The sequence below is a fragment of the Stegodyphus dumicola genome, chromosome 12 (genome assembly GCF_044657685.1).
Source record: "Stegodyphus dumicola isolate Sdum_Otavi_A_Nest chromosome 12, ASM4465768v1".
NCBI lineage: Eukaryota > Metazoa > Arthropoda > Arachnida > Araneae > Eresidae > Stegodyphus > Stegodyphus dumicola.
This window is the reverse complement of record NC_140779.1, coordinates 117,316,621-117,335,196: the sequence shown is the minus strand read 5'-3', so window position 1 is coordinate 117,335,196 and position 18,576 is coordinate 117,316,621. Positions and strand designations below refer to the sequence as shown.

General features: G+C 27.9%; 1 protein-coding gene across 11 annotated transcripts in view; it reads right to left on the bottom strand.

Annotated features, from left to right (window-relative positions):
- Positions 1-18,576, bottom strand: part of Piezo (piezo type mechanosensitive ion channel component) — a 260,388-nt gene that overhangs the window by 58,942 nt on the left and 182,870 nt on the right. For 9 of the 11 annotated variants that reach the window (XM_085806866.1, XM_085806871.1, XM_085806868.1 and 6 more), the window contains 5 exons: positions 16,097-16,202; positions 15,824-15,974; positions 13,533-13,696; positions 10,263-10,352; positions 3,050-3,451 (listed from right to left, as the gene is read on the bottom strand). In XM_085806866.1, coding sequence (XP_085662992.1) covers positions 3,050-3,451; positions 10,263-10,352; positions 13,533-13,696; positions 15,824-15,974; positions 16,097-16,202 — 913 coding nt within the window. The remainder of the gene's footprint in view (positions 1-3,049; positions 3,452-10,262; positions 10,353-13,532; positions 13,697-15,823; positions 15,975-16,096; positions 16,203-18,576) is intronic. The other 2 variants (XM_085806875.1, XM_085806876.1) reach the window with 2 other exon arrangements.

Below are 18,576 nucleotides of genomic sequence, written 5' to 3'. Positions count from 1 at the left end.
AAAAAAAAAAAGAGAGAGAGAGAGAGAAGAAGAAGAAGAAGAAAAAAAAAAAGAAACATGTATGGGCTAAATGAACTTTAAAAATCTAAATATCTATTTGTCAGCTTTCAATATGGTTAGTTTTGAACATGTCCCATTTTGAAAATAAAATATGCAGAAAATAATAACTATCTATAAACTAATTTGAATTTAGTAAAATAACATAAGAATATTCAGTGTGATTTCTTTGAAAAAAAAGAAGGAAAAATAAGGAGATAAATGTTTCAAATAAAGAAAAAAGTTTTTACTCAAATTTTATCAAGACATGACAATTTTAAGAGTTATTTAATGCAGCTTAGACTTGCTTTAAATGCTCTGCACAACCACAATAGTGGCAATGATAATGTTAATCATATTCTTCTTGAGTGTGTTCACCACATTCAGCAGAGGACAATACTTCAGGAAACACCAAGGGAATCTCTATTGCCACCAATATTTTCTGACCTTTCACAGATTAAAGAGAAAATCTCCACTTTTTGGAATTGCATTCTGAATTTAAGTTTTGATTTTTTCAATTTTAATTTTTATTTAACTATTAAATTTTTTGCCGTTTTTTTTTCAATGTTAAGTATTTTTTCTTTAGTTATTTTGTTAGTACTCTAACTTACGTGAATAAGTGTTATGATATAGTATATGAGGAAATTATAAGGAGTTAAACTCCCCCTCTATAACAAAAAAAGGTTTGAAAATAGTTTATACTCAATACTGAAACTTGAAACATTAATGTAAACTAACAGATCTGACTAAAGTAGACTTTAAGAAAATTTAAGTCAGCAAGTTTTGTGGATGATTTAGCTTGCAAAGACTGAAAAAGAGTTCAGAGAACAACAATAATTAAAAGTTTTATTCACATCTCTTTCATACAGAACTATTTGGATTCTTAGTTTTCCAATAAATATTAAACCAAATTCGAAGACAATAAATTGCATCTACATGAAAAGAGGATAAACATTTAATTAAGTCAAAGAATTCAAATCTGATAAGGTCAGAATGCTAGTCAGCCAACATGATGGAAATTCTTACGATAGAAAATTTAGACAGAGGAGCTTCTACACGGACTATCAATATAAAATAATTCCTGATAATATTTGTTAAACTAGCCAAATTTTACTGGTTGATCAGTGGTTTTATGCACTCAAGTTTAAACCAAGGCATAAGATGGTTAGGTGTAATAACCACGATTTTTGCTTCTTTTTTTTTGAGTCTGACAATTAATTTATGGACACGTAGATTATTAGAGAAAACAGTAATTATCACCTCTTAACATCCACCTCTAGAAAGGTATTATACTGAGAAGAACACATGACATGAAAAAAAAAAAAAAAAAGGTTAAATATAATCAATTATTGTCTATGAAGCTTAAAAGGAAGTGAAATCCAAATGAAAAATTATACAAGTATCAAATAGATATGAAAGCAATAAAATTAAAAGATATTTTCTAATATGAATCCTCTGTATTTTAGCAAATTTATTTGTACATTATATGTTATTAATATTTCTAAAATATTTTAAAATAAAACTATTTACTAAATAAAACATTAAAAAAGTCTGAATCAGTATTTTGTCGACAAAATATTATATCCACACAAAACATGATCACAAATAAATATATTACAATACAAAAATACTGCCACCAACATTAATCTGAAAATAGAAACACTACAACAAAATTATAACAGCAGTAAGAGAGTTCAGAGTAAAGTATCTAAAAGAGAAGAACAATATAATGAGAAAAAATAATAACCAGAAGATGAGATTTCTACAGAAGATATGCTTTATACATTCAAATGAGACAAAATAATACATTCCCCTAAAAGAAAGACTGCTACAATAGAGAAGAATGAAAAAGTCTTGAGATGAGCTAAAATATAAAATGAAATAAAAAAACTGCCATGGCCTTTGTATAAAAAGCAAAATAAACTATCAGTCATTACAGACTTTGCACAGAATAAATTAAACAAGAGAAACAATATTTTCAATGCACCTTATTTAAAACTATAATAGTTTCAATTAGAATACATTAGTGTTGTTCCTCTTGCTAATTTAAAGCAAGCTAATGATGAAAAATTAGAGCAAAAGGTAGAAGCGCAGAAGTGCAAACTTGGTGGCCAACTCTTCTGAAGCAGAAATGAATATCACTCAGAGAATAAGCCCTATACATTATGACAATTCCTTTATTATGTTGCTTGTCAAGCTAACACAATTTTTAAATGCATCTTCTATTCTTGTTTGGCATCCTTTAAATTAAATATATTTTACAAAATCCTCAAAATCGTAGAAAATTATCTTTGGAAAACAAATGCCAATAATTAGAAAAGCAAGTATGCCTCTTAATATTTTAGTATTAGTTTGTAGTATTAGTTTCTTTGTTATACTTGGTTATTAGTTTCTTATTTATGTTAGTATTAGTTTCTTAGTTTTATTTTTTTATTGTATCATCTATGTTTACATGGCAGTAATTTCACAAATTATCAAAAGTGGCCTAGAATTAAAGAATAAAAATTATTAGCATTATACATATTCAAAAAGAATAGCAAACAAAGATTTGAACTAATAAAGGCATATTTTTAGCAATTTTACAAAATAGATTTATTAATAATTAATTGAGCTTAATAATAAATTACTTGTTGCATCTTCTGTATGTTTATTATTATTTATGCATATTTATTAGAGCATGTCTAGTAATTTTCTTTACCATTCACTACCATTAATTTATTGATCAAAGCATTAGGAAAATCTGAACAAAAACTTTGACATGCATGCTAACTACTTATGACAAAATCAAAAGTAGTAAGAAAAGTTCTAGCACTGAAATAATACATACACTGCATACATTAAAGGATGCCAATCTACGCATAAGTGACAAAAAATAGGGAAAGTATGTATTAATTATTTCCAAAATATTATTAATATTACATATCAAAGTTTTGCATTTGTATCTGATCTAAAAAATTTGTATTACTCTGAGTGATATTTGGCATTAAGCTGATGACACAATCACATTATTTACATGCATGATGCGTTGAGGGAGCAGATGAAGAGCGGGAGCGACGAAAGCGCAGCAAATTTGGATAACACCTTGCCAACAGCTGCGAGCTGTAACCACAGTGCAGAAGATATTCTGGCAAATATTGCAGAGCCTCCAATGCAGCAGGGTAAGGTGGAGGAGAAAAAACAGGGTATGAGTCTTCCTCAATTGGAGATTGTGCTCGATGATGAGTGTGTGAATGGCCAACATTAAGTTTAGGTTCCATGTAAGCATCTAGTGATGGAGTGTAAAAAGCAGAACCAGGGGATATAGGACGCTGTGGGGGCGTGGTTACTGTGTCAGGATTTCTATCTTCTGGTGCAGTGGTCCGTGGAGTAGTAGCATCAGAATACATTGGGGTTGAGTAAGAACAGAAATCGGTAGCTGTGCTCAGAGATGAATAAAAAGTTAGTAAGAGTAGAAAATGAAATATAAACAATTTTTAGTACATTTTAGAATAACGCATGAGCTTTATAGTTATAAATCACTGATGCAAAATTAATTTATGCTAAAAAAGTAAAGCTGCATTATACGCAGGAAAGAAATTCCTATTTTGTTACTTTATTCAAGTTAATAGATAAACAAGATGACTGAATTTTTTATAACACAAAAATACTGAAGAAAATTATCACATTTTTTTTTTTTTAGCTAACAGTAAATTTTAAAAAAGGCTTATTTTCGTATAAACAGTATTTAGATTGTTAAGCGCTAAAGGGCTATTATTAAAAACTATAATGTAATAATCTTCAAAACAGTTAATGGATTTTTCTTCAAGTCAAAGATTAGATTAAACATTTAATTATAGTAGAATACATTTATAAAGGATTAAAAAAAAATCAACCGAAGTTACATAATATTCCCCCACATCCAAATAATGACTTCTAAAAAAAACTTTTTCAAATTTTTTATCATCATTCTTGAAGTTAAAGAGATTAATTCTCTTCCCCTTTATTTTACTTAAAAATTAAATAACATTACACATAAAAGGAGTAAAAAAAGGACAATATCACTATAGTGTAGATTTACTTAAGATTAGTTCATGCCTTTCTTCACAGTTATGCAAACAATTAATTCTGTAACTGATCTGAATGTACAGTTTTAAACTTTGAGTATCAACGACAAGGATGAACTTTGGATAGCACAATAAGCATCATAATGACAAAGCTATATAGCAACTAACATTTGACATTTTTCATGATTAAACACAATTTTATCAGTCTTACTACAATTTCTGGTGATGAAACACACCTTAAATGATTAATTTTTGCTTAACTTATTACACTAACCACAGCTGCATTTCAAATGTAAGCAAGCAAAATTGCTCAACAAATTAAAGCTAAGCTAAAATGTATATTTTTATGTTCAGATTACCTCACTGCTAGCTGAATGCTTTAACCTTCGAGCTAATATAACCTTCTGGTTGCACATCATTTTGTATATTTGCATTATAAAATCATGAGAAAATATTATTCATGAGTAGATTTGAAATGCAAAGATCATAAAAGGAATATGATATGAGAATGAAAGAATTAAGAAAAAAGTAAAAAAAAAAAAAAAAAAAAAAAAAAAATTATAACTGTCCTTTATACATTATACAAAACATTTATCATATTCATTAAGATACAGCATATTTGACATACTGTAATATGAAAATAAAGAAATTTAATATTTTTTGTGCATAACATGTTTTGAAACAAAGTTCCATGCACAAACCAACACTGCAGTTCTCACACCGCAATCTCATTTCTAATTTTCTTGCCATTTGCATTTTTTTAAGGGGGGCAGGGAGCAGCAAACTATATATGTCATCATTGTAGTTCCTTTTTTCTTGGATTTGGAGGAATATATGAGATAAAATGCCAAGTTACTAATTATGTGTTTCTTGCATTACCTTGAACCTCTCATGATTTGATAGGTAGATATATCTGAAATATTTCCTCAATGACATCTATTGAAAGTCCAAAAAACATTTTTAGTATTTCCCATTAACTTTTTGAAAAACAACAAGTGCACTGAATAAAGAATGGACCAACACATGTTGAAATATTTTTATAATACTTTCCTTGTTGCTATGCTAATACCCAATATCAGTATAGTGGAACATTAGGTGCAATGTGATACTAACGTAGCCTCCAAAATTGTACAAGAAATTATGATTCTTGTTATTAGATTACATGAGTTCCAAGTTCTCACAGTTTCAGAGATGATTCCATGAAGTTGCTTTTATATGTAAACAATTACATTTATCATAAATTATATGCACAAATTTACTTGAATTGTTTTAACACTGACAGGATGAGACATACATTTAAAAACATTGATACATATATTTAACAAATTTTCATCATTAAAAAATGATGAAAACTAATATTTAGTGCTTTTCAAATAAACACGCAAAACCTCAATTACAAGTACAATAGTACTTATATGAATAACTTGCTAGGATACCTACTGTGCTTGCATGAAGTTACATATAAATCTTAAATGTTATGCATTATACAATACTCGAAAAAGTTCACAGAATATTCATGCCATATGTGCAAAAATTTGAAATAATAACTAAATTTGTTTTTAGAGAGTATTAGCTCGATAGAAGAAGCATACCTAGTGATATCATCTGTGAAAATACAATTCATATAACTGCATAAACCACCAATCACATTTTGAATAAAGAAACTTGGATTTCTTTAATCAGAAACAGATTTCTCTCATTCCATAACCATTTTATTAGCCAGTTTTCTTCCTTTGATTTTACTGCTCTGTTTCATCAAAATGGTTCTACAGGATCTATGTTTTCCTACATTTCAAGATATTCAAAACATTACAATGACTAGTTAATGATGGATACCAAAAGAGACATTCTACCAAGGCTTCCAGGAATGGCAGGAGATCTTGAGAAAATATAGTTTTAATGAATGGTACTTTGAAGGGGACTAGGTAATATTTTTTTACATTTCAATCAGACCTGCACTATAGGCATTTTCTGAAATTTTTCCAAATGTTGAAGTCTCATAGTAAGTATAAATACAGTCAAGTTTAATTGGTAAGTATGCTCACTTAAACACCACAACAGTTAAACAATCTATATTATTAAATAATTAATATAATAATAATAAATATGGATTATTAATAATAAATTAATTAAATCATCCAAATCATAATAGCACATTTATGATGTATGATGCAAAATAAGATACATTTATATGCTAGAGAATTCTTTCCTATGTATGCACAATAAAAGATGGCTATTGTAATTACTTAACTAAACATTCTTCCCAAAACTGAATTTTAATGCTCCACTTTTGACAAAAAGGAATTCTTGCTTTTAAAAATAGTAATACCAAGTATGATACATATGAATGTGTTTGTATGAGTTCAAGTTAATGACTCTTTTTATACATCATATTAAGTTTAGGGAATAATTATCAAAAAATCAATGCAGTCAAATCATACAGTAAATATTTTCTAAACACATAACATTGTAACTATTTTAAAATCTGACTAACAAAGCTCCCTACAAAAAAATAAATATGCTATCTTAAAAATAACACATTTAAAGGCAGCCTGGAAATATATCACTAATTTCAAAGAAGTGGAACTTGCACTAAATTCCTTTACCAGCCTAATAACTAAAACTTTCTCAAGTCTTGTTTGCTCTTTCTCAAGCATAAGATAAAAAAATCTACACTACTCTTTTATAAAGTGCACTAATTTTTACTTTGGTTTCCAAAAACTAGGATGAGAAATATACCACATAAAATGCAAACTTCCAATTAAAATATACACTTCAGTTTGCGAAAACTTCAGCACCATAAAGGAAATTTAGATCTGAATGCAATTTACTCTCCATGACCTATAGTGATGCAAAGAAAAATTACACTTACAGAGCAATATAAGAATGTTAAATGCCAAAAATCAGCGTTTGATGAAAATGTCAAGCATTGCAATAACAGCTCATATTTATCATATCACTGAATTGAACATATTCTAGATGTCACCCACGAAATATCATTCCATACTAATGCTTCTATATGAACTTAAAATTGATCCATACTGGATGCAGGACTGTTTTCGTTGGTGAACTGATGGTGTACATGTTCTCAGACATGTTCAACCCATGACATGTCTAGTGAATTAGCAAGCAATGAGAAACACTGCATCCGGCAGGCTCAAAAGAAGGTTTTTCATACTGATATACACCTCCAGGAAGGCTATAAATGAAGGATACACTTTTGGGCTCTACAACTCATTCATAAAATGGTGAATGGCAAGAGTACCTTAGATTCTAAGCAACAAGACTGCCCATCATATGCAATAGTTTTCCATGTTTGGCTATTATTCACTATGATGCTGGATAATGCATACTGAAAGACTATATTGACCTGCAGTGTCTAAAGCATACTTGAACATTGCTGTATTCCAACCTGAAAAAGGATTCATCTAAAAATATTACTTGCTGCCAATTGGCATGTCAGTAGCTGAGCTGAAGAGCCTACAGTAGCCAGAGACACTGATAGTTTTGCATCAAGAAAATCCAGTGCAAAGGCATGCAAGCACAGAATCCATAAGGCAGTAAATACTAGCATTGTTGAGGTAGACAATGGTGCACTGTAGCAGTGCTCCGACATTATGCCAGTTGTCAAGATGAAGCTGTAAAGTCCATCATTATCATACAAATGAGGTGTCTGTCACACTGTATTGGCATCTATTTCATGATCCACTGTTAGATCAGTGACTTGTTCAGTTCTCTTGAACCCACTGCTTTGATATACCACTAAAATGAGGCATTGTGCTCCATATGAGCTGTGATTTCATGGGAGAAAAATCCTCTTGTTTTGTTCACAGGCCAGTTATTTTTCATCCCATTCAAACAACACAACCTACTTATATTGGGAAATCTGTCATCAAAGAAAGGCACAGTGATTTCTCATGAAATATTTACCATTGGCAAATTATGAAATACTACTTTTTATGTCCACTACAGCTCTTTATTTACCTGGCTAACATGACAATTCATAGGAAACTATTCAGCTCATGCATCTGCTATCATTCTGAAAGTTCATAATTTGTATGCTATACCTTGCTTTATATTTTCAGCTTTTGTTTATTTACACGTGTTGCAGTTTTCATGAACAGAAATGTATATATGTAAGTAAATTAGTAAAAAATTGAATTGATAAAATTTATTATCATATTCAGTCATTTTAAAAGAAACCCTTATTATTCATATAAATATCTCTAAAATAAAGTGCAATTTAGAATTATGATTTTTTTCCCTCTAATTTCCTTGCTCTTTGGATAAAGTACACAGTTTGCTTTTCATGTTTTAATAATTTAAAAAATGCTGCATTAAGAAAACTATGGATGGCTCAAAAGATGATACTTATAGGATAAGGAAGATACATAAAAATCAGCATCTAAATGTGTCATCTAGTCTGAATATTAAAATGTAGATATTTATAACTCAGAAGAATCAGATTCTAACAATGATTCAGAAGTGATTACTACTATGCTTACACATAAATAAGATATTATATTATAAATAATATTGTAATAAAATAATAATTAATTGCATTTTAGTATTTTATTTTTCTTAATAATTTGCTTAGAATCAAAATTTGCTATCAGAAAGGGATTTACTGACATTTAAGTTACATGGTCTCAGAATAGAATAATTAATGTGCATGTGAATGGATATATATTTACAGAAATGTTGAGCCCAATTAGATATTAATTATAGATAAATATAACATTTAGAAAAACACATAAGAAAGGACAGTTAATAATCCAAAAAAGTCACATTTCCCATTCTTGGCCTAAAATATATATCACTAGAAAAAAGCAATCTTTAACAATCATGGATTAAACAAACACTCACCATTTCAAAACAATAACAGTTCAAATATAAACAAGTGATTAAAATTCCACAGTTATAGTTCATTCAAATAGCATAATAAATTTTGGAATTAATATATAATATTTGAACTTAAAAATGAAAGCCACATAAATTACATAAACAAATTAGATTTCAAGAAAATAACTCACTCATAAAGATATTAAAAAATGCAAGAACACAAAAAGCACACAAATACAAGAAATCGAATAAAATGAAAAATGTTTATGCACACAAATATTCAGAAATGAAACTGCAAGTTAAGTGAAAAGATTATTTTAATTCTGATATATGTGATAGTAAAGTGTTCTAAGTAAAATGAAAAGATAAGTTTAGTTCTGATACATGTAATAGTAAAATCTTCTTAATAAGGAAAAGATATAATTTTTATATTTTTTTATTCTGATGTAAATATATGACATAATTGAAAATGTAATATCTTAATTTATTGGCGAAGTATGTCAACATGTAAAACACATGACTGGATGGTATCATCGGCAAATACATGCCTAACAAAAATCAACGTCATGTAATTAAAAAATCCTGCTGATATAATAATACGATTATGGTTGATAATAAAAGGATTTTCGATTACAAATTTAAGAAAAAAGGCCATTAAAAACATTATGAAGCAAATGTAACAGTTTTTTTAAAAATTTATTATTATGTGTTCCGCCCTAAGGCACTACACGGAAAGGAGGGATGCCTTCATAGAGGACTTTCTACGGAAACTGGCTCGTACGAATTGGTTACACATGGGGAAAACCATGAAAACATCCATGCAGCCAGTCTGCTCACGGGACTCCAACCTCGGACTGAACTACCAGTGTTCAGGGACTTTACTGCTCGGCTGTTGGTGGGCCATGTAATGAATATTGTGTACAGAAATAATGCAAAGAAAGCCATCATAATTCGGATGGACTTTGAGTAACTGTAGCATTAAAGATAGTTAATTCTTATTATTTATATACACAGCTTTCATGAAAGCAGAGAATGATGATGAAAAATGAGAGACAGAAGATGAATATGTAGTTAGAAAACACAACAGCAACAGTTTGTGATTTATATGCCCCAGAAGAAATTGCAGAAAAGAAAATCCCATTTAGGTCATATAGTAAGATGACTTGAAGGAAAAAGATAAGATATGATAAATATTTTTACGTGTTTCAAAAGAACACACAAACAATCAGGGATGATGACTTATGTTAAACAGTGCATGCACCTTTCTTTGGAGGTTAAAGAAAACCAATATGGAGCCATATTATTAGCAATCACATATAAACCGCATGCCAAACGAAATACCTCTGCAGTGCAAGCGTAAATTCAACATTTCAAAATATTCATTTAGAGCAATTGCCTCTGGAAATGTGATGACTTTAATGTTACTTGGTCCTAGATAAAAATATTAATGTTCAAAGTGACTTACTCAACTCTCAGCATTATTCTAATATATTAAATAAAACTGGAATATCTGATACAAGTTAATAATATTCAAACCTTAAAATATCAAGCACTGAAATTTTACCATGCAAATGAAAAATTCTTCAAGTCAAAATTTTCTACCTTAGCTATATAAAATTATCCACCCAACAAACTTAATTTAGATACAAAAACAAAATAAGAGCACTTTTTTCAAAACTTTTATATACATAATATCCCCTCCAAAAAATATAAATTCAATTCAAATACAAAACTGCTCTCAATGTTGCTTTCAAAAAGTCTTTAAAATAAAATATTGCTTATCTTAATTAGAATAACTGAAGCTGAATATTTAATAATAACAGTAATGCAACTTTCACTTCATATCAGAGATCAGTTTATTTTGATTATTATGTTATTTCAAAATTTTGTAATGTTTGTATTCTAACTCTTTTCTAAGTAGTATAGTAATATATTCCATAATGGTAATTTGGCAGAACAAGCTCATCTTTCCATGAGAACTATGCCCCATTTTTAAAAGAAAATGGAATTCATATATTTGTTAGTCAAACTCAGTTGCTTTCAGAACAAAAAGATTTAAATTATATCAAATGTTGCTTTCAGTAATTAAGTTTTACAGATGTAGAACACAGCAGCTATTTTACTAATCAATTATCTAGTGAATAGTAACTGTATGGCTCTTAAAAGAGTTTTCCACCTTCTTCAGCAACATAATGTTGTTTCTTGTTTTATTTGCACAAGAAAATATTAAGAAATATAGTTTTTAATTTTATTAATATTTTCTTCATCTTTCTCAGAAAAGATTAAGAAAAATATACAAATTTTAATTATTAGAAAAAATGTTTAATTAAAGATATTAAAAACCATTTTTAGACTCTCCCCCCAAAAACTATCAGTTTTGAAACAATGAATTATATTTTATATATATATATATACATACATATAAAATTTGAATTTAACAAATATTCTCTATTCATATAAAGCTAATATAAAATTGAATTAAGAAATTCTAATTGCAAAAAATAATAATAATTGATGCGAACTAATTTACAATATCATTTAAATTCTAAGAGCATACATAAATTTTTGGGACAGGAAAATATTAACAAACTGGGAATCTAAATGGTATTGCCAATTTAATTCACTAAAATTTGAAAATTTTAAATGAACCATTGTTATTAAAAAATACTATAAGTTGAAATTTTAAACCAAGTTTTTTAAAAAATAGAACTAAGTCTAAAATTATTTAAAAGGAAACCAAACTATTAGAACTAAATGTAGTTACATTTAAAAAAAAAAAATGAAATCACACAAGGTAATTAGTGCTAAAAGCTGCTAAGTACAAACAAAATTGTTTCACAAAAATATAGTAAAATTAAATTAAATTTAAATAATTCTCTTGCACCATTGTTGCAAGGAATGAAATTTGAAATAATATAAGAAATATATTTTATACGGTGATACTACTTACAAAAAATTGCATTCTACAAAGAATTATGCTGCTAAACAAGAAAATAAAAGTCTATCATTATTTGGAACCCTAAAAAAATATTATAGTAGTCTAAAAACTATCATATTAAAATTCCCAGATAGGATTACTTTGAGAAAAATGCACATTTCATATTTCAAAGTTAATATTAATTAGACAGGCTTTATGAATGTATTCACAGAAGTTAACATGTTCCAGACAGTTTTTATGAAGATTTCAAAAGTTTATTAAATTTGTATAACAAGAATCTTTTAATCATAAACTCCATAAAAAGGAGTATTATTTAGCATGATTATAAAAATTAATGATATTTAGAGAAAATATTTACATGAAACAATCTAAGTAAAAGAATTTTCACTATTTCACAGGAATATCTGTCTAGTGCTAATTCAAACATAATTTAGAAGCTTAAGGTTTATAACTGAAAAAAGTTTAAGGCCTGATTTCATACGAGAATATATCCATATTGCAATAAAAGTGAAAACTTTTTTTACTGCATTTTTATGACATCAGATTACTAGTTTTAGGAGGGAGATGTACTTTTCAAGTGCCAGAAATATTAGAAATAGAATATTTCAAACTGCTTTTCCACTCATAAGTGAGCAAATAGAAATCTAAAAATTACTATAAATGTGGAAAATAAACAAAGAATATTTTATAAACACCAAGTCATATCCAGTTATTTCCATCCAACATTTCTAAAGAAAAATCCTTTCAAAAACAGCTTTTCCCCCCACCATTATGTTGAAATTTCCAGTGCTGAATAAAAGAGATATTTTTTAAAAGAAGTTAAGTGAAATGTTTCGTTAAATAGACAACTGGATGAAAAAAAATTAATTTGGCATTTCTTATATTATGTAGCATATGGAATAAAAGACAATAAAAACCCACTATTACAAATTCAAATATTAATAATATAGAAATTTATGTAAATCACAACTCATTTACTACCTAATATATGGACATGATAAGACTAATTTAACAAAAATCAAGATATTATTTTTTAAAAAATAAGTATTTTTGGTTAAATCTTAATTACTGTTGAAAATGAATTATTATGTTCTTATATCACTATTAAATTATAAAACAACTTGTTACAAAACACACTGTCATAAATTCAAAATACTAATAATAGAGAAGTTTACGTAAATCACAACTCATTTACTACCTAATACATGCACATGATAAGACTAACAAATTTAACAAAAATCAAGATTTTATTTAAAAGCATTTTTTTGTTTAAATCTTAATTATTGATGAAAATTAATTATTATGTTCTTATATCACTATTAAATTATATTCTAAAGCTTTCTGCAGATAGCAACTTTTATAAGAAATTTTTACTAATATAATTTAAAACTAAAACTTCCTTGCACTGACATACACACATAAATACATATCTATATATATGGGTGTGCATCAAAAGGGAGAGAGAATGAAAGCAAGTATAATTCAAATTCCTTATGATACGGAATGCGCACATAAGCCACAAACATTTTTCAGGTGGGTAAAATTTTCGAAAAATAAAAGTAAAAATATTTTATGTCAAATATTTATATCAGTATTCAATGATAACAATTATACATGATATTTAAAAAAGTTTTGCTTTAGATCCATTAAAACAAATATTTTTTCCATTATACCTTGAAAATGAGTTTCCGGTTCCATGTTTTCACCACCCCGAATTTTTTGTTGATAAGCACGAATGCGGTCCATTTTCTTTTTAATACGTTCCATAATTTCTTTTTCATTTGCTTGCTGCTCCTGAACTTCTTTCATCTGAATTTCATGTATTAATTCAGCACCTCTATAAAATTATGATTCAATATATGAATATGTTATAAAATTTAAAACTCAGTTCAAATTAGCACCAAACTTCATGCATAAGAATCATAATATGATACTAAAAATAAAAAAACAGATTTAGCACAAATAAAAAGTATTGTGTCATCTCAAAAGTTCTGCAGTTTTTTTTTATAATAAATACAAATGAAGCAGTACAGAAATATTAGAAAAATTAAACTGAATCACATAAGTACCATTTTGATATGACCTTTTGCCTTTTCTCCAGCAGCTGGAAAATGGTTGCTTTAAAAAAATCCTTAGGTTTATTTGTAAAGAACTTACTGAGTAACTATTTAATAGCCTTCAAAGAAGTTAACATCAGACTATTCACAAAATTCTGAAATCACTTCTGAAGGAATCAAAATATGGAGAGGCAAGTCTAGTGAATATCAAAGTATACCAGCAATACTCAATAAATTTTTGTCTGACATTCATAGAATGTGGGGCCAAGCATTGTCATAATGGAAGAAATTACCTCAACAATTACCTATTCTGATCACTTTCCTTCAATTTTTGCTTTTAAAACTGCCATATGAGAACAATATTTTTCAAAATTTTATTGTTTGATTTGGTAGCAATAATTTGTAGTGTACAATTTCTTTGTAGTCCTATCACACATAAAAGCATTATTTTGGGGGGATGCAGCCTTTCTCTCAATTTTACTACAGAAGGTTCTTTTGGCTTACTCTGTGATTTTTGTTTCTTGTAACATTGTTATATAGTATCTTCTTCTCATCTCCAGTGAAAACCATTGCAGTAAAGAAGCTTCTTGTTTTCCTTTTCAGAAAAGAATAACATGCAGAAACCTGAGCAAGCATACTCTGCTTTGTTAAAGTATAGGGTAACCATCATCATAACAGTTTATATATTCAATCTTCTTCACAAATAATGATGAACTGTATATTCTAGAATATATTATCTGGTTGATAGTTCCTCATCTGCATAATGTGAATGCTCAGTGACAAATTATTTTGATAGTGAGAGCAGAAATCAACTTTTATTAAAAGTTTGACTAGCAATTTTTTCCTTTTTAAAATAAAAGAACATATGACAAAAATGAACTTTTGAGTTGTCAATTCGTAATGTTGCATTAAAAGAAAAATCATGCCACAATGCATGCTAGAATTATGCAATGTGAGCAAAAAAGACTGTATTTAAACTTTCGCTTCAGTTAAGGTCACTTCTTATCAGCAGCAATAATATTATTAGAAGAAAATGTGCTTCAATTTGACAAACTGCAAAATTTTCCGAATGACGGAATACCATATCGCTTTGTATAAGATAATTATTTTTCTTAATCTGCTTTCAAGATGCATAGCCTAACATTTAAACATATGAAATGCTTAACATTATTTCTTAATTTCTAGTATAAAAGAAGAAATACATATTTAGTTTTATTTCAATAAATGATGTTTACATCATTTAATTATCCTTCTTGTAGATCAACACATAAGCTGTTGTATAAGGTCTACCAAGTCCCTCCTCCTAATTCTTAGAAAATTCTCCATAAAGGCAGATAGCTTTCGAGGCTTTGCTGTAATTAACCAAACTAAAACCAACCTTCTAATTTTTTTCATTAAAAAAAACCTCCAAAAATGAAATATATTTTTACAAGAAAGGTTGCCTTATAATATGTATCAGAAAGGTAAAATGAGAGAAAATACATTTTAAAAGGCATCAAATTTTCTTATATTGATTCAGTGGTAATATAAACATCAAGTAGGCATAATATATCCATTTAAAATGTATGAAATATTTGAAATGTCATATATTTCCATTCAAGTATGCATATACTATGCTGAAAACTCAATCTACTACAATCACACCTATATTCGTCTATGACAGGTTATAACTCAAAATGATAGCATTAAGAAATTAATACTTATTGTGTAAATTATGATAAAATAATTAATCACAAATGAATAATGAAAATTATAAAAATTTCACATAAAAATTACTCTAGATTTAGATTCATTTTTAGAATGTTTTAAACAGATAAAAAACAGATGAAGTTTTTTTTTTTTTTTTTAAAATTAAAATAAGAATAAAAAGGCATCCTATTTAAAATTAAGTAAAAATAATTTCTAACCTTGATGACAAAACTTGCTGAGCTTTAACTTCATTTACAACATGTTGAAAGTAATAACTAGAAAACAAACGCCTTTGAAGTAGAAGGAAGGCAAAACAGATGATATCATAGATCAGTCCAGGATCTGACTCAAACTGACAAATTTCATCATCTATTCAATAGAAATAGGAAATCTTTACACAGGAAGAAATACGAAAATGAAACTAATCAAGATATTCAGATTCATCAAAAATTCACTTAAAAAGAAAAAAGGCAAAAATCATATTTACGCACTAGGATCAGCTCCACCTTTCAGTTTACGTTGACAAGCAATGCCAAGAAGTTGCACAAGCCAACACTGCTTTTCTCGAAGTATTTCAAAATATGTACATCCAATCAACTGAAATATTAAAATACATCATTATGTTCAATAAGCTATTAATGCAAATTATCAGAGACAATACATATTTGTGATAAAAATACTCAAAAATATTCTTTAAATATTGTCTAAACATCCATGTGAGAGTCCACAGTATCTTAATTACTACATAACTAAATAATTACATGAATAAAAAATGAAATAAGTTTATTAAACCTTATATAAATATTAAATGCTTTAAGTCTTTAGTTAATTGACAAAAAATTATGCGATTAAATTAATTTATATGATAAAGATGAAATAAATGCTAAATTTCTTGTCTCGTTTTAAAGGCAAAAATGTAAAAAATCTTTATGTGTACAGGGAGATTATTTTAATAGTAAATTTTAAGCAAATACTGGAGAATCTCCCAGAGTTTATATATTTCAAAGTTGGAAGCTATATTAATATTACTATTTTGAAAACATGCTTTAATTGTACATTTTTCTTAAATCATTTTGACATGTTAATGATTTAAGAATTATTATTTATTTGCTTAAATTCCATGAAATTTATATGGAAAACTTTGAGAAAATCATTTCAATTTTTTCCCTTTTTTTAAAATTATTTTCCTGTCTGTATTATTTTTATGTTGTTTTAATTAATTTTCAGATAAATTTGTTCTGAATGTAAGTTTCTAACATATTTGAAAAATTATATTTTTAATTAATTTTCCTCAAATATGGATTACTTGAAAATTTTTTCAACCATATTCAATTGTATTTTCTTCAATGTTTTTCGCTATACTTCCTTTTTATTTCTCAAACGTATAATTACTTCCTTCACTCCCTGTCTAAAAGTATATTTTCATCTTTTGGTTAAACTTTTTTTTTTTTTTTTTAATTTTCATTAAGCATGTAATCTTCTATAGACAAGCTTGACCAGAATTTCATATTAAAAAAGGCAGAAAAAAAAATGTGCACTGCATAGATACACTTAGCTAATTAATGTTTATGTTTACACAGTATAAATGTAATGTTACAGAATATAAATGTAGAGTTTACAGAGTATAAAGCTTGTAATATTTTTTTTTTAATATTTGCTTCACTATTTATATTTGGGATATAAAATTAAGGTATCTAGATTTGCTCTGGATATTTCACACATAAAAATTGTTACTGTTTGCAGTTGCAAAAAGTATTCAAAATTTTCAGATTTTTTTTTTTTTCTCTTCTGGCTTGTTTATTCAAAAAGTTTACATGAAATGCTAAAACATAAAAATACTAACTCAGTATCTGAAAACAAGGGAAAATATTAAAATGTTTAATTTATCTTTGTTTTGAAGCTGAGGATGGCAACAATGTGTAAAGTAATTTAAAACGAATATTAAGTTTTAAGACTTTTATTTTTAAATACAGGTAAGATATTATTTTTATACATTTGAAATTTTTAACTTTAAGATTCCAATATTACAATCAATAGGATGTTATAAATCTTATTATTATGATCTAGTTTTATAATTTACATTCCACAAGATACTTTCATGTTAGTTTTAAGATATTATAAGATGAATCAACTTTAAGGCGTGAACTGCCTAGTTTAGTTATTGCTTCCTCAAGTCATTATTTAAAGTTGTACTATATGGCTTGTCTGTATGTACTATATGGCTATATGATCTAGTTGATCTATGATGATTTAATTTTATAATTTACATTCCAGAAGCTATTTTCATGTTAGTTTTAAGATATTATAAGCTGAATGAGCTTTAATGCATGAAATGCATAATTTAGTTATTGCTTCCTTTAGTTATTATTTAAAGTTGTACTATGTGGCTCATCTGTATGGGACACAAACCTAACGAAACAAATGAAGTGCAGTCTCCTATCTATGCAGTGACAATAGCTCTTATTGATTTGTAGAGCTTATAGAATATCGACTGCAGGATTACAGGTCTTAGACGGTATACCACCAATAGACCTGATAGTTGAAAGGCACACAGCTGTAACATGCTTCATTCGGATGAACACATTGTCTATGCTTTGGGATAAAATTTACAAAGACTGCGAAAAACTCATTACAATTGATTGGTGGCATCCGACGAGCTTTGACTTCGAAAGACTGATCCCTCAAACTATACTGCATGAAGCGTATGATATGACCATGTACATGGATGGTTCGAAAACAGAACTCAGTACGGAAAGCAGATATTGTGTAATGGTAAAGTAAAACTCATAGTTGGAAAAAACATCTAGGAGCACAAAATTCTATGTGTTCCAGGCAAAATTGACTGCTTTGCAAGCAGCCATTCGCTACGCTCTCCAACAATCTAAATATAGCACCATCATAAATAGTGATTCAGTTTCAAGCCTTGCAGCAATAACAGGAACTCACAGTAGAAATCCTTTAATTCAGAATA